Source organism: Psammomys obesus, unplaced genomic scaffold (genome assembly GCF_907164565.1).
Source record: "Psammomys obesus unplaced genomic scaffold, mPsaObe1.curated_primary_1811, whole genome shotgun sequence".
In the NCBI taxonomy this organism is placed as follows: Eukaryota; Metazoa; Chordata; class Mammalia; order Rodentia; family Muridae; genus Psammomys; species Psammomys obesus.
Window position 1 is genome coordinate 3,778,541 of NW_026596143.1, and position 27,338 is coordinate 3,805,878.

A 27,338-nucleotide genomic window follows, 5' to 3' on the forward strand; every position below is an offset into this window, starting at 1 on the left:
AGACATTCTAGGAGAATCAGGGATAACCTCAGAGATTGTCATCTTGTCCTGAGAGCAGCAAATTTAGATATTTTTGTACTTTTTTTTTTTGTTTATTCTCAGTGGAAGAATGAGTCCTTGTAAATTTCATCTTGGGATGAAGTAGTAGCTGACATTCTTTTATGTTTGTAATACATGTTTAATTAAAAACTGTGAACTAAGCCAGGTGTGGTGGTGCATGCCTGTAATCCCAGCACTCCGGGAGGCAGAGGCAGGCAGATCTGAGGCCAGCCTGGTCTACAACACAAGTCCATGACAGCCAGGGCTACACAGAGAAACCCCGTCTCAAAACAAAACAAAACAAAAAATAAAAACAAAACTGTGAACCAGGCATATAAACAAAAATAAATAAAACAGCTGTATCTTCTTATCTAGTTATGTTAAGTCTTTATTATTTATTTTGTGTGTGTGCTCATGTGATGTGTGCATGCGTGCGTGCATGTGTGTGTGCACATGTGTTTATGTATGTAGGTGCATACTTGGTCAGAGGACAGCTTTCAGGAGTAGGTTCTCTCCATGTGCTATGTGTGTCCAAAAAAATAATAAATTGAAAATAAAAGCCCACTAACACCCTTCTTAGTTTACCTTCCTCCAGCCCCTGTGCAGCTCTAAAATAACATCCTGAGTTCAATAGTTAGGGTTTCTTCATGTTGTATTACTTGCCAGTTTAAATATATATGGGTTTCCTGAAATTTGTCTTTTTATTCAACCATAAGTTTTGAGAATTTTCTTTTTGAAGTATGTAGTTCCATTAAACGGTTATGTGCCACTGTTTCTGTTTTGGCATGCCACAATTTGTTTATTCTTTTGTTGATGGAAATGTAGTTTATTTTCAATCCCACTGCCATTCAAAAGGAGGGGTGTTGCAGAGAACATTTCTTTTGTTGTTAGTTTGACACAGGCTAGAGTCATCTGAGAACAGGGAACCTCAGTTGAGAAAATGACCCATCAGATTGGTCTGTAGGCAAGCCTGGAAACACATTCTCTTGATCAATGATTGATGTGGGAGTGACCAGCTCACTTGGGGCAGTATCGTCCCTGGGCTTGTGGGAAAGTTGGTCCTGCCTTGCAAGAAAGCCAACTGAGCAAGCCAGGAGAATAAAGGCAGTTAGCAATGTTCCTCCATGGTCTCTGCCTCAGCTTCTGCCTTTAGGTGCCTGCCTTGATTTTCTGCCCTGACTTCTCTACTTCCCTTCATGATGGACTGTGCCATGTAAGCTTAAACAAACCCTGTCTTCCCAAGTTGCTTTTGGACATGGTAGATAGCAAACTAAGGCATTTATCGACTGAGTCATCTTACCTGCTTTAGTGCTCTGAATTAGAATGACCCTCAAAGGCTCATATGCTGAATGCTTCATTGCTAGAGAGTGGAACTCGTTGATGGTATGAGAACAGTGGTTCTCGACCTGCTAGACCTTTAGGGGTTAAATGATGCTTTCACAGATATGTGAAATATGCTTTTGCATATTAGATATTTACATTAGGATTCATAACAGTAGCAAAATTACAGTTATGAAGTAGCAATGAAATAATCTTATGGTTGGGGGTCACCAAAATATGAGGAACTGTATTAAAGGGTCACAGCATTAGGAAGGTGGAGAACCATTGGATTAGAGGTATTAGGAAGTGTGGCCTTGTTGGAGGAAGTGTATGCCAGACCTCTTGTTCTTTCCACCTGCCGATCAGGTTATCGCTCTTAGCTGCTGCTCCACACCATGATGATAGTGGGCTAAACCTTTGAATTGTCAGCCAGCTCCAATTAAATGCTTTCTTTTATAATAGTTGCCTTGGACATGGTGTCTCTTCACAGCAATAGAACAGTGACTAAGACAGAAGTCTTCTTAGTGACGTTTAAAAAGACTTTTTAATATTTTCTGGCTGCTTACCAAAAGTGTTATGCGTCACAGACAGGTTCTCCAGTCTTTTGTTTGCCCCTTAACTTGTGACGACGTTGTTAGTTATGGAAAAGTTAAAAAAAAAATCATGCAGTTACACCACACAATTTTTCCTTTGGTAGCATGCGTCTGTCTGATGGAGATGTGATAGGATTTGACATGGAATGGCCACCCATATACAAACAAGGGAAGCGAAGCAAAGTTGCAGTGATTCAGTTGTGTGTGTCTGAGAGCAAATGCTACTTGTTTCACGTTTCTTCTATGTCAGGTTGGTATCTCTGTTTCGTTTTTATATGGCCAACAAAATTAAAATAGATCAACTTCCTGGAAAATTAAGTTCTTTCATTAACAGGCTTTCTCTCCTGATCTTACATTTATTTAAGTAATTGTATTTTTACCTGGTTTTTATATCTTTTTCCTGTGTTAGAGAATAGAGAATTGAAGTTTAGAGGTCTAAGTAATAATATACTGGAATAATATACTGTTACTGTTCCTAGAGGTGGCATTTGAACTCTTTTTTTTTCCTAGTCAATTTTTAGTCAGAACTCTGCATTAGATAAGAAAAGAAATAGTTAAGATGAATGTGATTCTAAATTTAAGCTGAATGTAAACATCAGATTAACATGACTACACAATGCATAAAAATAGGGAATCCATTATACTTAACAGTGTTATGGAAATAATAATGAAATGTTTAGTTTTCCCCCAGGGATTAAAAGTATTACTAGAAAATAAGTCAATTAAGAAGGCAGGTGTTGGAATTGAAGGAGATCAGTGGAAACTTTTGCGTGATTTTGACATCAAGTTGGAGAGTTTTGTGGAGCTGACGGATGTTGCCAATGAAAAGGTACAAGTAATACATGTATTATTGTAATATACATGGTAATTTGTATTTTAAGATGTGCATTTTTAAAAAATCTAAATGTTAGGTTTTTTTTTTTCCTTCAAAAAAAGTAATGTAGGCTGTCTGTTGATTTTGGTGGCAATACAGAAGTTCAAAGTACATAATGAAGCACCCAGTTCTGATTTGTTATCTCGGCATACAGTTACCTAAACCAGCATTCTTTTTTTTTAAATTATTTTTAAAAATTTATTTATTTATTTGTTTATTTCAACTTATTTACTTTGTATCCCTGCTGCAGTCTCCTCTCTCATCCCCTCCCACCCCCACCCTGCCTTCCTCATCTCCTCCCATGCCCCTCCCAAGTCCACTGATAGGGGAGGACCTCCTCCCCTTCTATCTGGCCTTAGCCTATCAGGTCTCATCAAGGCTGGCTGCATCATCTTCCTCTGTGGCCTGGCAAGGCTGAAACCCCACACCCCCAGAGGGAGGTGATCAAAGAGCTGGCCACTAAGTTCATGTCAGAGACAGCCCCTGTAGCCCTTACTAGGACTTGGAAACTGAACAAAGCCTATGGGCTTCCTCTGAACAGGGGTCTAGGCCCTCTCTCTCCATGGTCCTTGGTTGGAGTATTGGTCTCTGCACGGCCCCCTGGGTTCAGGTGTTTTAGTTCTCTTGTTTTCCTTGTGGAGCTCCTGTCCCCTCCAGGTCTTTCTATCTCCCTCTTCTTCTATAAGGTTTCCGGCACTCTGCCTAAAGTTTGGCTCTGAGTCTCAATATCTCCCTTGATATCCTGGTGGGTAGAGTCTTTCAGAGGTCCTCTGTGGAAGGCTCCTGTCTGTTCCTTGCTTTCTCCTACTTCCGATATCTATCCTGTTTGCCCTTCTGAATGAGGACTGAGCATCTTCCCTAGGGTCCTCCTTGTTGTTCAGCTTCTTTAGGAGTACAGATTTTAGTATTAAACTAGCATTCTTCCAACTGTCACTTCTTTCCTGTATTTGCACACCTGAATATTTATTTTAAAAGACACTTTTCCAATAGCATTTCTTTTGTAAAGAAGACTGGAGTGCAGCTCTTGATATAGAGCTCTGAGTGTCAGTTTGACCTTTAACACCAACACCTATATTTCCATTATTTTATTAATGAAATGGTTAAATTCTTATATTTAGCCAAGTATCCATTTGGCTGTAAAATCAAAAGCATTCTAATCTATTCAACTTCTTTGTAGGAAAGAATCTTTAAAGTTTAAGTATTTTTTTTTAAGTTTAAGTATTTTAATGGAACTTGTGGACTATAAATGAGGTTTTAGTGATGGACAGTTTGATTATTATGGTACAACATTTCTAGTTTTATTTGTGGTCTGCTCATTAGGTGGTACTTAGGAATCGCTGACAGCAAAGGTTTGTTTGCTATGATGCCTTTTCCTTACTTCCAGTTGAAGTGTGCAGAGACTTGGAGCCTCAATGGTCTCGTTAAACATGTCTTGGGAAAACAGCTTTTGAAAGACAAGTCTATCCGCTGTAGCGATTGGAGCAATTTCCCCCTCACTGAGGACCAGAAACTATATGCCGCTACTGATGCTTATGTATGTATTTAAAGACTGTTAGTTATGTCATTTCTATTTCCTGTACTGAATTACTGAAAAACATTTTTTACTGTGGTTGTGTCCTTACCTAAAATATTTTATTCTAGTTTGTCATGAAAAATTGCTTAGGAACACAGCAAGTAAAGTTCCACATGTTAATTAGAAAAATGCCAATTAATAGATTGCATAGCAGTAGTTATTTTCACTGTCATGAAGTCAAAGTGATGTCCAATTTCTGTGTAAAAGAATGAGAACTTACTGAAATCATGAAAGGCTTTAGGCTTAGCAGGCACAAATGGTTTGATGATCTATTTTGTATATAAATCACTCAGAATAAAAAAAAATCACAGGCTTTCTATATTTAAATTAGCCTTATTCCCTACATTTATATTTAAAATGTGGAAATTTAGATAAATTGCCTTCAAATTTAGTTGCTTCTGTTTTTAGATATATTTTCATATTTACATTCTGCATATACACTAGATTCTCAACTTGTTTTTACATATAGTACTTTTGTCTATTAACTTAAATATGTCATTTGTAAATTACTTTACCATATATTATACTTTTATTTATTGATAAATATCTTGTTATTCCATCTTGCATTTACTTTTTAAGATATATTTATTTATTTTATGTAAATGAGTGCTCTGTTTTCATACATAGCAGAAGAAGGAATCAGGTTCCAATACAGATGGTTGTGTGCCATCATGTGGTTGCTGGGAATTGAGCTTAGGACCTCTAGAAGAGCAGCCAGTACTCTTGACCACTGAGCCATCTCTCTAGCCCCTAGCATTTAATATTTTTTTCAATTCACTTCTCTTCAGTCATTTTCCACGAATCATAAACAGTTACTCATTATAGTTTTTCTTCCTCTTCCACACTCTTCTCATCAATTGACCTTTATCTTGCATCTAAGCATTAATTAACCTGTACTTTGTGTCTAAGCATAAATGTTTTTCTTTCTCTTCTTTTTCTTTCTTTCTTTCTTTCTTTCTTTCTTTCTTTCTCTCTCTCTCTCTCTCTCTCTCTCTCTCTCTCTCTCTCTTTCATCACTTTACAGCCTGATGCCAGCCCCCTTCCTCCTCTCCTCCCAGTCCCACCCTCATGCCCCCTTTTCCCTCTTCCCCTCTTCTTCTTCTCAGAGAAGGGGAGGTCTCCGAGGGGTACTAACCGACCCTGGCATCTCATGTTGCAGAAGGACTAAATGTATCCTTTCCCATTGAGCCGTTGACAAGGTAGCCCAATAGGGGAAGGGAATCTAGTAGCAGGAAAGTCAGAGACAGCCCCTGCTTCTATTGTTAGGGGACCCACATGAAGAACAAGCTGCACATCTACTACCTATGTGTAGGGAGTCTAGGTCTAGCCTGTACGTGCTCTTTGGTTGTTGGTTCAGTCTCTGTGACCCCCGTGGGCCCATGTTAGTTTACCCTATATGTCTTCTGTGGTGTCCTTGGCCCCTCCAGCTCCCTCCGTCCTTCCTCCCACTCTTCCAAAGAATTTCCTGAGCTCGGCCTATTGTTTGGCTGCGGGTCTCTGTATCCTTTTCCACCAGCTGCTGGATGAAGCCTCTCAGAAGACAGTTATGCTATCTGTGGTCCTGTCTGCAAATATAGCAGAATATCATTAATGGTGACAGGGGTCGGCTCTCTCCCATGGGGTGGGTCCCATGTTGGGCTAGACATTGGTTTGCCATTCTCTCAATCTCTGCACCGTCTTTATCTCTACAGTTATTGTAGGCAAGACTTTTGGGTGGATGGTTTTATGGGTAGGTTGGTGTCAACCTCCCTCTGCTGGAAGTCCCACCTGGCTACAGGAGGTGGCAACTTCAGTCTCCTTAACCCCTGCTGCTAGGAGTCTCAGCCAGGGTCACCCCCATAGACTCCCAGGAGCCTCCCTGTCCTAGAGATTCCCCCATACTGATTTCTGTTCTCTCTCTGGATCCTCTCCACCCTGACTTTCCTCACTCCCCTCTTCCACCCAGTTCCCTCTTTCCATCTACTTCAGATGTCTGTTTTATTTCCTCTTCTGAATGAGATTCAAGCTTCCTGCCTTGGGCCCTCCTTGGCTTTTTTGGGTCTATACATTACAGTATGGTTATCCTGTCCTGCATGGCTAATGTCCACTTCTAAGTGAGTACATACCATGTGTGTCTTTCTGGGTCTGGGTTACCTTACTCTGGATGATCTTTTCTAGTTTCATCCATTTTCCTACAAATCGCATGATGTCTGTTTTTAATAGCTGATATTATTCCATTCTGTAAATGTAGTACATTTATTTTCTTTATCTATTCTTCAGTTGAGGGACATCTAGGTTGTTTCCAGTTTCTGGCTATCACCAATAAAGCTGTTATGAACATAGTTGAAGATGTGTCCTTATGGTATGGTGGAACATCTTTTGGGTATATGCCCAGGAGTGGTGTAGCTGGGTCTTGAGGCAGAGCTATTCCTAATTTTTTGAGAAACCTGTAGACAGTATACAACCTTCCACAGTGGTTGTATAAGTGCATTCCTACCAGCACTGGAGGAGGGTTCCCCTTGCTCCACATCCTCACCAGCATGTGCTGTCACTTGAGTTTTTTATCTTAGCCATTCTGACGGATATAAGGTGGAATCTCAGAGTCGTTTTGACTTGCATTTCCCTGATGAATAAGGATGTTGACCATTTCTTTAAGTGATTCTTGACCATTACAGATTCCTCCGTTGAGAATTCTCTGGCTAGCTTTGTACCCCATTTTATAATTGGGTTATTTGGTTTGTTGCTATCTAATTTTGAGTTCTTTATATATTTTGAATATTAGCCCTCTATTGGATATAGGGTTGGTGAGGATCTTTTCCCATTCTTTAGGCTGCTATTTTGTCCTATTGACAGTATCTTTTGTGCATTTTTTTAAAGATATGGATACTCCTTTAGTTTGTAACCAGAAAAACAAAAGAAAACCAACAAATGCTTTTGTTGGGGAAATAGCTTGATGAATTAGAGACTTTTCACAGTTCCTTTGGCTTTCTTTGTTTCTTTGTTCATGTGCTTTTAAAATTATGGCAAAGTCTCTCGCAGCTTATTCTGGTCCTGAACTGTCCATGTAGCTGAGGCTGGCCTTGGTATCTTGATCCTCTTGCCTCTATCCTCCTAGTATGGAGATTACAGGCTGTAATGTCCTTATTCTTGAAAGTCTCTGTGACTTGATTGTCTCTGTTAAAAATATCCTGCATGCGTTAGGCTTCATATGCTGACCAACATTTTCAGGTGGCTTAATGAAATCTCAAATATTAGATAGAATCTGTCATCAAAGCAGATGTCACTCAGTAGATTGTATTTTTAAAATTTTGTTTACAGATCATTTCATTTGAATACCTACTTATAATCCTGAAAATTAGTAAATGAAAATTCTGAGCTATATTTTGCAGCCCAAGGCAGCTTTTGTTTTCCAGTTGGAATAGTGCTTACCTGAAGACATGGATCTTTGCATAATGGAATAGTTTGACTTCATTTTTTGGGGGTCTTTTGGAAACCATTCTTGCTGATTTTGCTAGAGAGGTGATATATACATTTATTTTGATTATCTGTAACTTTCACCTTGTTTTCTTTATTTTATAGGCTGGTCTTATCATTTATCAAAAATTAGAAAGCTTGGGAGATGCCGGGCAAGTGTTTGCTCTAAATAGAGGTATGTTATGGCCTAAAATAAAAGATAAAATGTATATTTGCTGTTTTGTGAGTTTTGTTTCAAAAAGTCAATGCATCTTTACAAAATATTATACTGCTTCTTCAATGTCTGAACAGTGTTGCTGTGAAGATGAAATCCATCAGAATTAAGTATTGGAGTTTTAGGTATTTTCGTTGTGGGAAAGCAGGGCTCACATTGCTTTGTTTTGTAGTGTTGCTACTCTTCAATTCATGGAGTAGCTACATTATTATCTTTGATAACATCAGTGAGCCAACCAGCTTCTTCTTGGCTGGAAGCATATACCTTCTTTCCACGACTGTTTAAAACTAACTCAATACTTCAATGTATATAAGATGTGCTGTCTTGTTCTGCTTTAAGTTGCTGTTTTCTTCACTCAATTTCATTGCCTTGTTAGGTGTTTTGATAGTGTAGTGATTGCATGGGGAGTCAATTATGTAGCTTTTGTGCTATATAGACCAATGGTGGAATCTTAGCCATCTGATCTGTAGTTGTCTCTTTTCCCATGCTTTAAATGTGGATAATAGCAAAATATCTATCTCATGGATTAGTTGTGAGCACAGAAGGGACAAAATACTCAAAAGCACCTCTGTTAATGGCCAGAGAGAATTGTTAAAGATTGAACAGTCCTTACATAGTCTGAGATGCTTTGAAATCTGAAACTTTTTGAGTGAAAACATGATTTATGTATCATTAGTATATTTCATTGAAAATATTTCCTGGAAGAAGTAATGCTTGAGATAATACCTTAAATAGGAGCGGCCATCTGCTAGCCAAGGCAAAAGGGAAAATGATAGACAGGTACAATGTGTCAGAGGTAATCTGTCTGTAACTTGTGCAGTATAGTAAACTATTGGTTATGATAGTGTAATGTAGGAGAAGCAGAAACATGAAAGGAGACAGGCTATAGTACAGACTTTACATTCATTCCTAAGAGCAAACTGAAGCTACTCACATTCTAAACATGGAAGTGAAATGCGCTGTATTTAAATCAAACTAGCAGGGCAAGCTTTAGAATAAAACAAAAACACTAACAAAATGAGCCAGAGAGGAAGAAAATGGATTGTAGGATGACAAAAGAATGGTGAGGAAACACTTTTGGAGGTTAAGCCAAAAAAGAAGAAATGATAACTTGAATTGGTAATTTGTGTCAGGAGTTGACAGAAGTGGACAGCTTCACACTATATTTAATAGAGAAGTAGAGTCAACAGAATCTGATGTAATGAGAGGCATGTGTCAAGGATCCTCCTGGGTTTTGGTGGCATGACAGATTAAAACCCTGGTTAAAGAAGAGCAGGACTTAGCGGTGACATCTATTGATTGATTGATTGATTGCTTTTTGAGACAGGGTTTCTCTGTGTAGTCCTAGGTGTCCTAGAACTCACTATGTAGATCAGGCTAGCCTTGAACTCACAGAGATCTACCTGAGTGCAGAGAAAGCATTAGCTTCAAGGTCACACTGGCATTTAAAAAGAGAGAGTAGGAGAGAGGATGGAGAGGGTCATCAGTGAAGGAGGAGGGCAGGTGAAGGAAATGGTTTAAATAGGAAGGAGTTGTCAGCCACTTAAATCTGAGGATTTGAATGATGTGAGGCTCTCATATTAACAGTTAAGGTTGATATTGTGGTAGCCTTCCTAAAGGAAGCTTTGCTGCTGAGGGGGAAAAGCTGAGCTGGAGTTAGTTTAGGAGAAAATGGAGCAGAACATTTGAAGCTGCGCAGCAGGCATTGGCAATTTAAAAGAGAAAGCGGGGCCATAACATTTGCACCGTAGAGTAGAGCAGTGGGATCTGTGTCATGACTTTCAAGTCAAATGGCTCAATATCATTTTAAGTTTGTCCAGCTACTTGGGGATAGGCATCAGTTAGCTAAAGAGTTGAATGTAATTAAAGTAGGAGTTTTGCGAGGTAAGTTCCATGCAGGTGGGTAAAGAGAGAAGCTGAGTGTCTGTGTGTCAAAGGAGTAGACACTACAGAGTGTCTAGTAAAGGAAAGGAAGCCATGGTGGGGAGAGCAGGTGGTGTGTGGGTGGGGAGAGGGCGGAGTCAGTAAGTTTCCTTCTGAAGTGTTAACTCACCGAATGGGGGAAACTGCTAGAAACAGTGATAGGGTACTTGTATTTAAGGTGCAAAATGTTTGTAAGAGAAAGTTTGGGGGCAGTGGTGGTTTTTATTGGGTAGCTTTAAGTTAAGGCTCAGATGGTGGGAATGAACAGCTCAGGTCAGATGAGGAAGAGATGGTTGGAAATGGAGGAGCTGAGGATGGAAGGTCCATCGTAGAGTGGCGCATCTCTGTAGGCATTAAAATCACAAGGAACGATCACAGGAGAGTAGGGCACGGAAAGACAGGTAACGAATAAGTAAACCTAACCATATGTGAATAAAAGGTTGTGATTTTGATGGCACAAACCAAAAAAAGATGGCTAGCCGTCTGGAATAGCAAGATAGGTGATCTATATCATATGCTTCAAGGGAGCCTGGGATGTTTTAGGGAGAGGAGAAGTGGTGAATAAATTCTAAGCAAGGAGCTGGTTTCAGAAAGGAGAGTAACCAGTGCTCTCTCACCACTGACCCATCTCTACAGCCCAAGCTGGGCAGTGGTAGTGCACAACTTTATTCCTACCACTTGGAAACAGAAGCAGGTGGATCAAGGAGTTCCAGGTGAGCTTGGTCTACAGAGTGACTTCCAGGACAGTCAGAGGTACACAGAGAAACCCTGTCTCAAACACAAACAAACAATGAAGGCAGGAAACTTGCTCTTGACACAGAATGCACTATCTGATGGAGTGAGGTTGAAAGTTTGGAAGATGGCCACAGGTAAGACAGGCTCAAATTTTGTTTTGCTAATTACTAATTAGGACAACAAAGAGTGACCCTTGGGCAAGGTTTCCAAACAGTATTAAGTCCCAACTCATAGGGTTTCGGGCTTGCTGATTTCTGAATTAGAAACAGTGTTAGATGAGTTTAGAATCTCAATTTTGTTTTGCTGTCTAGGTCAGTAACCTTTGGATTGTATAATGTATAAATTTGGAATTTACTCTAAATTTCAAATAGCAAAAATTTGAAAAGGAAGTTAAAAGAAGGAGGTAAAGCGAAGAAAGTGGTTTAGGGATTCAAGAAGGAAATGTTTCTTTTTTAAATTCATTGTAAGGAATAGATGAAAATCTGAATATTAATACTATATTATGATATAGTTAAATAAAATCTCTGCTTTTTAATTTGAATATTAATAATAATATTATTATTATTTTTTTTAGCCAAAGAAAGACTACCTATGGAGATGAAGAAACAGTTGAATTCAATCTCTGAAGAAATGAGGGACCTAGCCAAGCATTTTCCTGTCACTTGCAGAAATTTAGAAACTCTACAGAGGTTAAATATTCTGCTTTTAAAATTATTTATTTTATTTTAAATTGTGTGTGTGTGTGTGTGAATGTATACATTTGTATGTGTGTATGTCTATGGAGGTCAGGGGTTTCAGATTCCCCCTGGATCTGGAGTCTCAGACAGTTGTGTAACTAAATCTCTTTGGAAGCAGACTTTGGTCCAAGTGAATTCCTTGATAAATTTATTCTTTTAAAAGTAGAAATGCTCTGAACAATTCCAATTCAGTAATGTAATTTGGGAGGTAACAATTGCTCTGTAGAAATGTGAAGCAGTTATTTGGGATAGATAGTATTTTGGTTTTGGGAAATTATAATTGTTTTTTTTTTTTTTTTTTGATATGTTGATTGAGAGCTTTCTTATAGAACTTGTACCCCAAGCCCAAGGATGGCCTGGACCCTCCCCCATAAGTCATTAATTAAGAAAATGCTCCGCAGGCTTGCTGACAGCCCAGACTTATGAAGGCATTTTTCTCAATCAAGATTCCCTCCTCTCAGATAACTATTGCTTGGGTCAAATTAGCATAAAACTAGTACAGCTGACCCCTTGTCAACTTGACACACAACTGCTCCACTGCTAAACCACAAACTTTCTTTTCTTGTTCATTCCCAATATCATACATTAATAAAGCCATCACAGTACAGAGCATTTTACAAACTTGTAAGTCCCACAGTCTTACAAACTTAACACTTGAGAAGTTGTCTCTTTAAATGATCTAGTCTCTTTTAAAATTTAAAGTCTCTGTAAAACTCCCAAATCTCTCTCTCTGTGTCAGTCTCTGTCTCTCTAAGTTTAAAGTCTCTCAACTATGGCCTCCTGTGGGCTCCTGTAAAATCAAAAATAAATACTTTTTCACTTAAAGAGGGAAGAACCAGGGCATAGTCGCCATCTGAACAAAGCAAAATCAAACTCCCAGCAGTGTAAGTAGTGCAATGTCCAGTGTCTGGGACCCACTCATGATAGTCTGTGTTTCTCTAAATGGCTTGCTTGCATCACTTCTCCAGCCCCACTCTCTGAGGCATACAAAGCTGGTCTTCTAGGCCCTGGCTGGCTTCACGCCCCTGCTGCTACTGTTCTTGGTGGTCATCCAGTACTTCTGACATCTCCAAAATGCTGAGTTTTCTGCTGCAACTAGGCTGCACTTTCACTAATAGCCACTCGTTTCCATGACCCCTTTAATCCTGGGACTTCAACTGCTCCTGGAGTTGCACCTTCACCAGAGACATTTCTTGGACTCTCACAGTGCCAAGCCTCACCTGCTGTCCATGACCCCTTCATGCCTCAAAACCAGTACCACCTGGGTGACTGTCCCAGGATCCAAGTTCTGCTGCCAGAGTGTGGTACAACTGTAGCCACCTCTGGAAGAGTTTTTGTGAGCTGACTCTGAAGCAACGTTTCCCAGAAGATTTCACCTCAGTGATGCTGGTGTCTTCTTAATCACCACTAATTTCTCATCTCCAGCTGAGCAGCATCAGTTGTCCCAGTAATGCAAAATTTTACTTCAGTGTTTCTTGTGTTTTGTTAGTCATAGCTGCTTTTTCAGCTCCAGCTACCCAGAACCACAGATTTTCAATAAAAAAATTACAAATAAAATAAAATAAAATAACAAATAGCCCTAACAGAGTCTTTAAGGGACTCTCAGACTTCCCTCTGGAACTTTACAAGCCAGGCCTCATTGTCTGCATTGCTCTCAACATTTTTATCTTCCAAGATCCACAGGAACAGCTCACCAAGCTTTGAACACTCAATGGCTTTTCTAGCCCAAAGTTCCAAAGTCCTTCTACAGTCTTCCCCAAAACATGTTCAGGTCTCTAACAGCAGTACCTCACTCCTGGTACCAATTTCAATAACCTTTTATGTAATTTTTCTTAAACATAGGTTTCTGATTTTTACAGAATACCTGCTTGGTATAAATCACATATGCCTACTGCTTTGCTTCAAAACGGCAGGCTAAGTAGGCTTTATTAACATCAAGAACTCACAACAGAGTAGTTTGAGGTTTATTGCAGACAGGAACAGTTTTGTTTCAGAGGACTGATAGGATTGGAGTTATTTAGTATTGTTTAGTCATTGATTTTAAATTCAGTGTGTCCTGTGGCATTGCTGCAGTGTTCTTGACATTCTGCTGGGTGTTGAGCTTGTCTCCTGCTTACTAATGAGCATGATAGCACTCTTAAGGAAGGAAAAGTACATGCTAACTTGAATGTCTTCACAGGCCAGGGTTTAGTATTAGAGTAGGTGGTTATATCTTTGTTGTGAGAGTAGGGTAAATAAGGCATAAAGTATTGCTAGTTGAATTATGTCACTGTTGCTATAGCAACACATTTATTTCACAATTAAATTGCATCATAACTGTTCCTACCACATTATTCATACACAGTTGTTACATATAAGCACACACACACACACACACACACACACACACACATATGTGGTGATATATATATTACCAGGCATGGTGGTACTTACCTATAATCTCAGTGCTCAGGAGACAGAGGCAGGAGAATCACAAGTTCAAGATCAGTCTGCCTAACAAAAATGTTATAAAATTTTATTTTAAAATATGTCTGTTACTATATTTTGAATATAATTAAAAATTTAAAAGTTTTAAAAATTATTTTATGTGTATGAGTATATTGCCTGCATGTATGTGTATGCACAGCTTACATGCCATATGCTTGAGGGGTGCAGAGGAGGGTGTTGGAGCCCCTGGAACACTCGGCTGTGAGCTGCCTTGTGTGTGCTGGGAATCAAACCTGGTCCTCTGGTAGAGCAGCCAGTTCTTTTAACTGCTGAGCCATCTTTCCAGCACAGAATTTAATTTTGATCTCGGTTTTGTTTGTGTGAATACAGACTTTGACAGTTTAAGGTTGAGCCAAACTTTGGAGAGTTGTTAATTGTACAGTTTTGTTTTGATTTTTGACCATTTTATACAATTTGTTATGATCATATTTGTCTCCCATTACACTCTCTTATTTCCCTGATTCCTGCTGACTCTCTTTTACTTAGGTAGTTCCTTTCCTTCTTTCATGTTGTGTGTGTGTGTTTGTGTGTGTGCACATGTGCTCACAAGCCTTGAGTGTGTTGCTGAATTTGTATGAGCATAGTTAAGAAGCTGTCGACTGGGCATTGGCAACTTACCAGTATTATACTGCTGAAGAGAATGGTAACTCCTCTCCTGGCAACCAAGCAAAGGCTTTCTGGGGAAGAGGAGGCCTCTTGTGAGCTTTGCTCCTCCAGGGTGGGTGTTGAAAGGCCCTGTCCTTTGTAGGCTTCTACAGGTGTCCACAGCTGCTGTGTGCTTACAATTTCAGTAGCCATGCCACATGCAGAAAGCAGTTTGATAGCACTCGTCCATATCTTCCAACTCTCACAGTCTGCCCATCCTTTCTGTGATGTCCACAGGCCTTTGAAAGAGTGATATAGAGGTCCCATTTCAGACTGAGCACACAACATTCATTTCTCCTCTTTGACCAGTTCTGAGTCTCCATTAGTCATTTCCTGCTGCAAAAAAAGCTCTTCTGACTGAAGCGGAGAGCAACACTATGGGAAAAACACAAGTATTTAGAAGGCAATACGGTATGTGTCTACTTAGCAACCTGCCGGCAGTAGGTTCTGCTGGTGGGGCCTGGCTTTTTCCCAGCCAAGGCTTTTGACCGTGTCCACTCATCTATTCCCCCCTGAAGGTCCAGTCTTCAAATCCTGTCACAGTTTTGCTGGCCAACCCACAACCAGTCATGTCACTAATTCACCAGTAGGCACATCTTGCCTGGCAGGTTGGAACTGTAGCATAGAGGGTACATAGCCGGAAAGACCCTTGATGACATTGCCACTTCCCCAGCAGGTGGCATAATGCCTTCTCGAAGTCTGAACGCTAACTGGCAGGGTGATGTGCCCTGTCAGTTCTAGCTTTTTTTCTGTGTCTTGTAATAATGCAGTTTCTAGTGTGGGAACAACTCCTGGAACAATTCACACTTTGATAGTTCATTCTTATGAAAGAGCAAAGTTTCATCTTGAACCATAAAATTTACTGGAGCTATACAAACATTTCAGATTATCTAAGTCATTGATTTTCATACTGAAAAATTAGAGTATATAACCCAAAGCACTCATTACATAATAAATGCATCTCTTTGCTTATCACATTCCTTTGGCCCTTTCTAATTTCTTCACTTATTAGGTAGATTTTTTTTTTCTTTAGTACAGAGGATTGAGCTTGAGGCCTTGTACACTCTAGGCAAGCATCATGGAGTTTTCATTAAATGTAGGCCTGCTGTTCGGAGTTCTGCACAGTGCTTCTTATTTAAAATATACTTGGAATGTATTACCTACAATTTCTAATTTTAGTTTCTTTAAAATGGAGTGATAATTCAGTGTACCTAAAGTCATATGAATACAGAGTCCTAAGAATTTTTATGTTTTTTTCTTATGAGCTTTTGTAGTTATTTTAACTATAGGGTATAGTTTTTTTTTTTTTTTTTTTTTTGGTTTAAAAATTTTTATGTTGTTACCATGTTTCCCCTCTTGCTCAACAGTTCCAAGATCCTACCTATCTCCCTACCCACCCAACTCCAGGCTCGAGTGCACCTCTCTCAACAAACAATCAGTCAAGCAGGCAAACAAAAATCGAAACAAACAAAAACCAGTAAGGAAAAGCAAATACCCAAACAAAATGAAACAAAAAGTCTACAGAAAAAGCATGGAGTTCATTTTGTGTTGGTCAACTGCTTCCTTCTGGGCATGGGGCCTGCCCTGCAATGCAGTTGATATACCCAGTGACACTTTATTGGAGAAAAGTGAATTTTTCCTTTCCCAGCCATATGCATTGCAAAGAACTTTTTGGTTAGGCGTGCTGGACTTTTTTCTGTATTGAACCTTTGTCATTCTTGTGTATGCTACCACAGTCTCTGAGAGTTCAAATGTGCATTAGTCTTGTGTATGGAAGACATTGTTTCTGTGTCCTTTTATTATAGAGTTTAGGCCATTAATATTGAGGGTTATCAAGGAACAGTACAGTTTTGTTGTTTTGGTTTTTTTGTTGTCTGGTTTTGGAGAATTTTTTTTCCTCCATCTACTGTGATTGGTGGCTTTGCTGGATACAGTAGTTTAGGCAGGCTTTTGTGGTCTTTCGGTGCTATCAGTCTGGAGCCTTTCTGGCCTTCAAAGTTCCCATTGAAAAGTCGGCTGTTGGTCAGCCCATCTGCTCTACTGCCCTCATGCCTTTGGGGCCAGCTTTCCCACCTGCAGGCATGTTAGGGAAGGACAGCTCTCCCTCACCCAGGCTGCCACAAGACAAGCGGCAGGGCCTGCTCCCCCCCCCCCCCCCCCCCCGTGATACTTCTCAGGTCCAGATCCAGGGATTTTAATTGGGCTGCCCTAACATTTGTCCCATTTATGAACTGCTGGAGTGCATGAAGGGGCCAGTTCTACAGCTCCAAAAGTACAGGATCTCCATGACACAGGGCAACAATGTGATATCTGAGAGGAGTCCCAGTGAGGTTCCAGTATTGAGAGAGTAGCAGAAGCCAGACTCCTTGAACCAGACCAACAAGTCATTGCAATGAACATTTGCAATCAAAGAAGTGTGGTCAAAAGGGGGACACACTGTCACACACTACAGCTTCCACGAGATTTTTCTTTTCTCTGTTGCAGGAGGTTGCAAGGGTGGAAGGTGGGTATCAGGGGAGTGGGAGTGGGATTGGGGTGCAGGATGTGAAATTCACAAAGAACCAACAAAAAGTTAAAAAAAAAAGTCAAGTGTTATATTAATGGCCTAGTCTTTATGTGTTATTTGCTCTTTTCCCCTTGAGCCTTAAATATCCTTTCTTCTGTATGTTTAGTATTTTGATTATGTATTAGGGAGGGATTTCTTTTCCGGTTCTGCCTGTTTAGTTTTCTGTATGCTTCTTGTATGTTGATAAGCATCCCCCCCCCCCCACACACACTTGGACTCAGGAAAATTCTTGTATGATTTTGTTAAAAATACTTTTGTGCCTTATATAGATTTTTTTCTACTTCCTTTATATCCATTTTACATAAGTTTGGTCTTTCCATAGTATTCCAGGATTCCTGGATGTTTTGTGCCTGGATCTTTCTAGATTTAATATTTTTTGACTGAACTGTACATTTCTTCTACCTTGACTTAAACTTCTTTCTTCCATAACTTTTGATGTGTTGGTGAGACTTACCTCTGAGGCTTTTCTTTAACACCCTGAGGTTTTCATTTTTCAGCTTGGGTTTTCTTTGGTGATCCTATTTCTTTGTTAAATTCTACTTTTATGTCTTAAGTTGTTTTTGTTTTTCATGCAATGTTTGTATTTTTACTGTTTTCTTTAAGGATATGTTTATATCCTCTTTAACAATCTTGAACAATTCATAATTGCTGTTTTGAAGTTCTTGTCTTTGCTTTAAACTAAATTACCTTTCTTGGTGCTTACTATAATAGAGATGCTGACTTCTGGGGGAAGCATGTTGTTTTGGCTGTTTTGTTTGTATGGTTATTTGTATTTTTATTTTGTCTTGGGATCTACGCATTTGGGGTTATGATATTTGGAGTGTTTCTTGGTATAAATGTCTGGTCTTGTCTTTGTTGGGTGGGTTTTCTGTTCTTTGGTTGTCCTTGCTGACTGACTCTAGGTCCTAGGCAAGTTTGGGAGCTGTGGTATCCAAATTAAAAGTGTTTCTGGGAGTTAGAAGGTATCACAAAGGAGTGGGAAGGGGCTAGAAAGAAAGGCTGGAAGTCACACAGGGAGAGAATGAGGAGACCTTAGCTCCACACCAAGATGCAGAGTCCCCAGGGGGTGGAGGTGGTCGGAGAGTAGGAACTCTTGGTGGCCCGCAGTAGAACTAAGTCTGGAGAGAGCTAATGGAGGCCAGAAGGGTAATAAAGGTTACTTCCACACTAGTGTAGCCACTGGTGGTCCTTGGTAAAGTGTGGTTCTGAGAGTTGATGGTTGCCATGGTAAATAGAGATGTGCTAGAAGGAAATGTTGAAAGAGGTTGGGGGAAGAACTAGATGGACTCTGGGTCAACCATCAAACAAGTTTTTTTAACAGAAATTTGTTGGCTCTTCTTGCGCATTTAGTTAAGAATGTAATGAAGTAGTCTTTACATTGTTGTTGTGACCATATCTTATTGATGTACTTTATATTTCATTAAATTAATTGTCAAACAGAAAAAGGGAAATCTGGCATAAACGCTTTTAGAACCAAATACTGTTGACTATTAGTCAATGTGTAGACCACTGCAACAATCTGAATCACCTTATCACACAGGTAAGCCAGCTGCTACTCAGCCTCACATGTGGCCGTGTGGAAATGAGGAGCAGGTTTAGTCCGTGGGTCTTCTTAGTAAGCTTTTCTTTTGTAAGAGCCTTTAAAACTTGTCTTTATGATGAATAATTAAAACTGAATAATGTTTCTTGAATTTTTTTAGGGTTCCTATAATATTGAGGAATATTTCAGAAAATCTATGTTCATTGAGAGAGGTGCTATTTGGTCCTCCAAACACTGAGCCTGAACAGAAGCAAGGCAGTAGTTTTACCTTATTGTCACCAGAGGATTCAGCTGTTGTTGGAGATAAAGAGAAACAAATTGGAGAACCTAGGACTTTCCCTAAAGAAGAACCATGGGACCCAGAACTTGACAATTTAGTGAAACATGAGGAAGTTGATGTACTTAGAACTAAAGTGAAGCAAGAAGAAGGTGAGTTTGAAGATGAAGTAGAAGACAATCTGTTGAAAGAAGAAATGGAAAGAACTTGTTGGATGTCCAGTATTTCAGAATATGAACTCCAAATTTTGGAACAGCAGGCTGAAGAAAAAAATTGTAATGATGTTTCTCACCAATCTTCTGAGGTACTAAATTGAAAGGGAATAATATATTCATCAGTTTGGTTTACTTTGTTGGATAAATGCATACAGAGCAAGTATTTTATGCTTTGTGGGATGCATAGTCTCTGTTGCTGCAGTTCAATTCAGCTGTTGGATTGTAAAGCAGCCACAGACACAAGCAAACAGTTGTGCCTTGTGTGCGTCAAAAGTTTATTTACAAATACAGAGGGCCACCTTAACTTGTGAAACCCACTTAATACAATATATAGCACTGCATAGGTCAAAAATTTTATATTGTCAAGAGAACCTTTGTTGGATTTTGCTTCTTTACCATTTATGCTTCTTTTTGCATAATAGTTAATAGATTTTTGGTAGATTCTTTCTGAGTGTTGACTCATCTAACTTGATTTGGGGAATAGGTTATATTACTTTAAGTAGAAGTTATTTGCTAGGGTAAAAGGATGTGCCTTACAGGAGTCTGTACTGTCACCCAGAGAGCCAGTGAGCTCTTGTTTCCTTCTGATTTTCACTAGCTTGCAAATTACTGAAGACACTCATTGTTTCTGGGCTTTTCACATTTTTTTTTTTTTTGCAATAACAAATTTTATTTTAGATTTTGAAAAGATTGTATATTTCTTCCAATTTTATTATAGAAATGGAACCTCAGTCATATATATATTCCTTGATTTTTATTTTTATGTTTCTCTTTAGCAAACGTATGTTGTTTTAAAAATTTCAAAATATTCTCATTCCAACCATTTGTAAACCATACTCTCTCTTTAGAGAATGCTGTTTTGTGCTGACATGGACATTACTCTAATTATGTAGAAATCTCTCATTAGATATGCACTCTAATATTTCTTATATAATAGAACAGTAGGATCATGATTTTGATTTAACTGACATCTTTTATACCAGTTATTGTTGTTTTATTATATAATGATTACTAGCATTATTTTCATTATTTGTTTAAGACCCCATTTAGAAAGCAACAAAACCTTTCTTAGTTAAAAAAATATATTTTAATATATTTTGATAGCTTCAAATTAAGCATGTTAATTAAAGCTATTTTTCCTTTACAAATTAAGTATTCAGCATTTGGGGAGTTATTTATTCATATTTCTTCTTGATTTTTTTTTGTGTTTGTGTATGTGTGTGTGTATCTATGTGTATATGTGTTGTGTGAGAGAGGGGGGATTCATATTTTGTTAGGTACCTGATTTCTTGGGATTGCTAAATTTTGTAAAGATTTTTCATATCCAAACACCAGCAAGAGATCAAGTAAATAATACATCTAGTACTTTTTCAAATAGATATTATTTGTAAAATACTGATTTATTTAAAGATAATATAATTACATATTATTACTCTTTGCTATTTTTAAGTCAATATATATAAAAGAACAATTACTTTTCTTTGTATAGATTTTTTTTAACATTGTATAGAATTTCATGTATTTGAAAGTTGGAGAGACTTGGTTTGACATTGATTGACCTTAGAACTTAAACTTTTGTTTTTCTTTTGAATGTAGATCTTATTTCAAATCTGTTTATCTAACTTGCCTATCTTTTAAAGTATGTTATTTCTCTTTGATTATGTTTAAAAAACCATTCTGTCTACTCACTCTGTAAATACATAAACATGCTTTGTATGCCAGACATAATGGTACATGCCTTTAATCCCAGCCCTCTGGAGGCAGAGGCAAGTGGATCTCTTTGAGGCCAGCCTGGTCTACAAAGCGAGTCCAGAACAGCCAAGGTTACACAGAGAAACCCTGTCTCAAAAAACAAAACAAAACAAAAAAACCCAAACCAGCCAGCCAGCCACCCACCCACCCACCAAACAAACAAGCTTTATACATTTGTCTATTAAAGGAGAGGAAGATGTCTAAATGTGTCTAGTGAAAACAACACAGAGCATAGAATCAATTAATCAGGAAGTTAATCTTTGAAATACTCTCTTTTTTTTAAAAGCATTTATCTTTCAATGATGATGGAAACGATTCCTCTTATATAATTGAAAGTGATGAAGATTTAGAAATGGAGATGCTTAAGGTATGTTTGAACTTCAAAGAGTTACTTCAAGAATATAAGAACACTTAAATAACTAAAACATTATTCAGTGCTCAATCAGATGCCACCACAATGCAATTCATACCCATTATATAATGTTAGACTTAAAGTTTTCAGTTTACTTTTCTTAATATATAAGTAGTCTTAGGTATAATATCGTGAGTTCTCATATATGTTGTGTTTTTTTGTATCTCTCTCTGGAATGAAATGTGGGCAGTGACTAAGCACTTTAATATGACATTGATTTCTCATTCTTCATGGCATATTTTAGATATTCCATTTTTACCAATTCAATCATTTGTAGTCTCTGGTTTTTCTTACTGTGGTTTTTAAATACTGATCACATGTAATTTTATAATGCTTGTTTACTCTGTTATGTTATCAAAGATAAGGTATAAATATGCATTTTCTATCCCTTCACTTAACCGCCAGTTTATCAAGTGTCATGAATCATATATGAACAGGAAAAACCAGACTAGGAGAAACGGGAGAAACACAGTTTAGTTAAATCAAGTGAAAAATGAAAAGAAATAGAAGTATTCTTTTGTATCTATTTTTCAATCTATCAACTTTACGTTAGTGTGATTTTTTTTTTTCCTTTTATGAAAGGAGAGTAATTTTCTAGTTCTTCGGTTTTGAATCCTAGTAGTGGCAGTCACAGAAATAATAAGGATGTGCATTCTTTACTTATAGATTTGAATTCTTATTTTCCCATTGATGCCCATTACTCACAGCAGGGTTTATCACAGAGCCTGACTCCTATTTAAGAACTAGGAGCTAACTCACAATGCCTTTACTAACCAGCAAAGGTTAGTGTTTCTCTGGTGCATTCTGTTCAAGTGGTATAGGATACTTGTGGACATCTGGAACATACATTGTACTTTGACTGTCTCTGCTCTCTGAATATATTGGTAAAGTTAAACAGAATCACTTATTATTTTCATTTTCTTTTTTATAGGATTAAAGTCTCATACTTTTAAAGACTTCTTAAAGCCAAAGTAAAAACTAGAAGTGAAGAACTTTGCTTAAATGAATCTTCCATGTCATTCCTTAGTAAAAAGTTTTATAGATTAAGCAATTTGAAATATACTAATATTTTTTAAGTAGGGGAGAAAATGTATAATGTAAAAAAAAGAACTTATTTCACATAAGTAATACTTTCTTAAAATTATTTGAATTTTTTTTATAATTCTGAAACACATTTATTGATTGCTCATAATTTAAGCATCATCTTTAGCCATAAAAAATTCAACTGACATCCAATATAGAGAAACATAAAAATAGCATTAAAATTTGTATTTTACCAGTTGGAAATCTAAAACATTGAAGCCCAATAAGGAAAATTGTTTAAATTATGCAAATTTAAAATTTATGATAGATTTCCTAGAGGCAGTTCATTACATGCTATTAATGAACCTTGTTTATGCTGGCCAAGTTCCATCCTGGCCTCATGCCTTGAAGCCATTCTCCAGCACTTATTTATAGAGGAGCACACATGTTCTTTTGTGTAGTTGCTTGCACATCTGCCAGCTTTCAACCAAATTGTAGGCTTTGTTAATAACACTCTTTTTTGTGCTTGGTGAAAAGATACCATATTGTCAGTGTTTTGCTTTAAAATTTCTTTTACGCTTTCAGTCTTTAGAAAACCTAAATAATGATGCGGTGAAACCAACTCATTCTAAATGGTTGGAAATGGAAAGCAACGTGAGTCTTCCTTCTGAGGAGGGAGATGGAGATGGAAATGAAGCCACTGAAGAGGAGCAGGAAGAAGAGGGTAAGAAATAGGTTGGAAACTACTCACCTTTCACTGACTTTGATTTTGGGCCAGTCTTCCAGTGTTGTGGAGTTTAATGAGTAGGTGGCATATACTTACTTCTCAGGTCTATAAACCAGGCATTTAATCCCATAGTGCTCTTGCCTCTCAGGAAATGTGGCAACTGAAACCTTTCATCCTTAAGTTAAAGATTTGGTTTGGGTCTCAGTAACTGTGGTAAAATAGTTTAATAATTGCTTATATTAAATGTAAATGACACGAATATATGTGGTCTGCTCCCCAGGAGCTTGTGGTTTAGACTGGCACCACACCAGAGCACTTTCTTTTCACAAAGAATATAGTACATGAGTGTGTAAATGATAGACTTATCATCTCAGGATAAATAATCATAGTCATCTTGTCAGCTTGCAGAGTCTTCTCCAGAAGTAGAGCTTACACTGTGCTGACACTGTTTTGTTATGGGAAAATGTAGAAATTTCAAAACATTTTGTAGGTGGAAGGTATTTATAAGCATATTGATAAAATATTTTCCTCTGCTTTCTTTTATTAAGTGCAGCCATCTGTTTGATTTTTTTTTTTTTTAGAAGTGTTAAGGTGTAAGATAAAACTTATTTTTCAAGCTTAATGACAGCTTATCTAGAATCTGTGTTTTGTCCTTTCTTGGCTGTTGTGAGCCCTTGCATCTAAGGATGGACAGTGGTATGCACTGTGGCAGAGGCCACAGTGTGCTGCCATTAAAATTTTTGGCTAAAGATTTAGGTAACTGCATTTACCTAACTAAATTGGATAGATAACTAAATCAGATAAAGGTAAATGAATTTACATAAGTAGATTTAGTTTTAAACAACCAAAGATTTTATTTTTTTTCTATATACTTAATTTGGGATACTAATATAATTTATGTTTATCATTAATTAAAACTTGCTTCTAGTAGGCAACTTATTTTAGCATTTCTGGTGTTTGCTTTGGTTTGGTTTGTTCTAGATGTTAGATCCTGCAAGTGTACCTAATTACAGAATGCTGGGCCTCTTTTTGTCAGTGTTGGTAACTTGTAAAAGCGCTCCCACAGTTCTACTGCTTTAGCAGTGAGCACAGGATTCACCTGGTGTCCTGATAGCTACCTAGAGGATCCAATTTGGTTAGAACAGAAAGCTAACATGCTACCCATCACTGTTTTGTTTTTCTTTTTAATGAAAGCCAACAAAATGAAATTTTCCTCTTACATGTATACTTCTTTTTGAACATAAATATCAATTTTATTATTTTATTTATTTTCAAGACCATTTATTGCCGGAACCCAGTGCAAAGCAAATTAATTTCCTCAAGACCTTTTTCGGCCATTGCAGTTTTAAACCGTGAGTGTGATCTCAGTTAATTAAGTATGTGCTTAAATTATTTTTTTAACAAAGAAAAAAATAATCCATTCATGTAACAGTAGCAGTATAATTTTACTGTAGTCATATATGTCAAATGTATATCCTATGTAACTGCAAAATTATTTGAAGTAGTATATAAATTTCTTTGTTCTTTTAGTAAGAAAAGAAGGGTTTCTTTATGTTTTTTTCTTTAGCTGGATGGTTCTATGTAGAAACTACATAATAAAAAAAGAATTTTTTCTTGTTGCTGATTTGCCTTTCGTTAAGTATGAAATCAGAGGAAACAAGCATCCCTGCTTGCTTTGAGCAGGTCTCCCAAGGCACACTGTCATAAGTGGCTAAAAAAACATGTTTTACTGCTTTAACAAGTAAAATATAGTTACATCTAAAGGGCTGTCTTAGCTAGGCTTTCACTGCTTTGAAGAGACATCATGACCATGGCAACTCTTATAAAGGAAGACATTTAATGGGCTGGAATACAGGTTCAGAGGTTTAGTCCATTATCGTCACAGAAGGAAGCATGGCAGCATGGAGGCATATATGGTGCTAGAGAAGGAGCTGAGAGTTCTTCATCTGGATTGGCAGTCAGCAGGAGGAGGGAGTGAGCCACTGGTTCTGGCTTGAGCTTCTGGAAGCTAAAAGCCTGCCCTTGCTGACACATTTCCTCCAACAAGGCCACACCTAGTTCAACAAAGCCACACATCCTAATCCTTTCAGATAATGCCACTCTTTATGAGCTTATAGGGGTCATTTTTGTTCAGACCATTCAAACAAGGACACACTAACAAGTAGAAAAAATGAAATGAACAAAAATGAGATTAGGAACAGGTAAATTTGAATAAGACCAGTAAGAAAGTAAAAATCTTGACTGGGCTTTCCCAGTTTTGAGAATTTAAAACAGAATTCATTGAAGCATTTTCTTCTTTCTTTTAATTTAATTTGTAAAAAAACTAAAATAATATAGTCCATGTTCAGGAGAACACACATAGATGTATAGAGAAATACATTTTGTTAACTCAGCATGCTGTTGTTAGAGAAAACACTCAAAGAAGAATAATTGTTGTCTGCATAAGCAGAGGATCTCATTTCCAGCTGATTTTCCTTTGGACCATCACTTGACACAGATCTCTCATTTCAAACCCAAGACATTCCTCTTCTTTATTTTAAAATAGTAATTATTTTGGCTCTATAGTTTGAAGCTGGAGATTTACTTTATACTTCAGATAATATTTAATACACGCATCATATGGAAACTCCTAGTTGGTCAGGCAGTCTGAAGGAGAGGTTGATCAAATAGTGTCTCAAAAATCTGGGACTTGCGTATATTTATAGAGAAAGCTCAAAAAAGTCAGAAGAGTTTATTGGGGAGCAGAAGTTAAATAAGTTTGAACTTGTACATTGGATTGTGACAAAAGATTTTACTTTTTACCTTCAAGGGTTCAGTGGAAAGTCATTCATTCTGTATTAGAAGAAAGAAGAGATAATGTTGTTGTCATGGCAACTGGTAAGTTATACTTAAAGTAAATAATTTAATCATTTAAAAATCATTAAGGTTTAAAGTGCTTAATCTTTCACAAACTTAAAATATAGGAGAGAGTTAACAGAAAAAAAAGATTTCAAATTAATGTATGAATTACCTTACAAGGATATTTATTCTGCTATATAAGCACATTGTAAGAAGAAAGTAAAACACCAAAAGTTTATTTTTATTTTCTGTGTATTATTTTTATTCAAGGATATGGGAAGAGTTTGTGCTTCCAGTATCCACCTATTTATGCAGGCAAAATTGGAATTGTTATTTCGCCTCTCATTTCCTTAATGGAAGACCAGGTTCTTCAGCTTGAGTAAGTAATAGTTTTACCTTTACATCATTGCCTTTGATAAGCAAGCAAGAAAGAACACTTTAAGACAGGATCTTACTAGAGAGGCCAAGCTGTCATCTTCTCTCTCAGTCCAGTGCTCCTTTGCCCAGTTGTCCCCCTCTGTTTGTTCTGTAAATGAAATATCAGATGATAAACATAAATGATAGGATTATGTTTGGGGACATGACTTGATCTTTATTTTTATTTTTTTATCTAGGGTCTTGCAGTTTATAGTCCAGGATGGTGTCTCTCTGTCCTTTTGCCTTGCAAGTGTTGGTCTTACAGGGCCAAGTTAGTATCTGTGTTATGTGTATTGATGTGGAGCATTTGTCTCTTTTAGAATGTCCAACATTCCAGCCTGTTTACTTGGATCAGCACAATCAAAAAATATTCTAGGAGACATTAAATTGTGAGTAGTTTATATGACTTCAGATCACATCCTAAGATGTATATAGTGTAAGAGAATTTTGTGTACATTTTTATTTAATGTGTGAATAAACTGCCCTTATTTGAAAGCATACTTTAAAAACTTTAATTTTGAAATTACAAGATAGTTACATTTCTCCCTTTCCTTTCTTTCTTCCAAACTTGGTTACTGTAATAAGCTTGGCAGTCTGGATTTCAAGCCCCGCCGTTATGCTCCCTGTTCTCAGACTTGTGTTGGTGGTTTTTTTTGTTTTTTTGTTTTTTTTTTTTGCCTGTTCTCTTGTTCCATGAATGTTCCAGTGTGCCCTTTAAAATGAGATGCCCTGAGTCTCACTCTCTAAGGAAACAGCTCATTTTCAAGAAACTGGGATACGCCGGGCATGGGCATGGTGGCACACACCTGTAATCCTAGCACTCGGGGAGGCAGAGACAGAGGCAGGCAGGTTGCTGTGAGTTAGAGGCCAGCCTGGTCTACAAAGTGAATCCAGTACAGCCAAGGCAACACAGAGAAACCCTATCTTGAAAAACCAACCAACCAACCAACCAACCAACCAACCAACCAACCAACCAAC

General features: G+C 37.7%; 1 protein-coding gene across 3 annotated transcripts in view; it reads left to right on the forward strand.

Annotated features, from left to right (window-relative positions):
* Wrn (WRN RecQ like helicase) overlaps nucleotides 1-27,338 on the forward strand; it is a 123,740-nt gene that overhangs the window by 29,758 nt on the left and 66,644 nt on the right. For all 3 annotated transcript variants that reach the window (XM_055593452.1, XM_055593453.1, XM_055593454.1), the window contains 12 exons: nucleotides 2,057-2,202; nucleotides 2,633-2,781; nucleotides 4,211-4,360; nucleotides 7,958-8,027; nucleotides 11,299-11,413; nucleotides 18,860-19,280; nucleotides 21,230-21,310; nucleotides 22,964-23,102; nucleotides 24,382-24,457; nucleotides 25,915-25,982; nucleotides 26,214-26,322; nucleotides 26,681-26,749. In XM_055593452.1, the coding sequence (XP_055449427.1) occupies nucleotides 2,057-2,202; nucleotides 2,633-2,781; nucleotides 4,211-4,360; nucleotides 7,958-8,027; nucleotides 11,299-11,413; nucleotides 18,860-19,280; nucleotides 21,230-21,310; nucleotides 22,964-23,102; nucleotides 24,382-24,457; nucleotides 25,915-25,982; nucleotides 26,214-26,322; nucleotides 26,681-26,749 (1,593 nt within the window). The remainder of the gene's footprint in view (nucleotides 1-2,056; nucleotides 2,203-2,632; nucleotides 2,782-4,210; nucleotides 4,361-7,957; nucleotides 8,028-11,298; nucleotides 11,414-18,859; nucleotides 19,281-21,229; nucleotides 21,311-22,963; nucleotides 23,103-24,381; nucleotides 24,458-25,914; nucleotides 25,983-26,213; nucleotides 26,323-26,680; nucleotides 26,750-27,338) is intronic.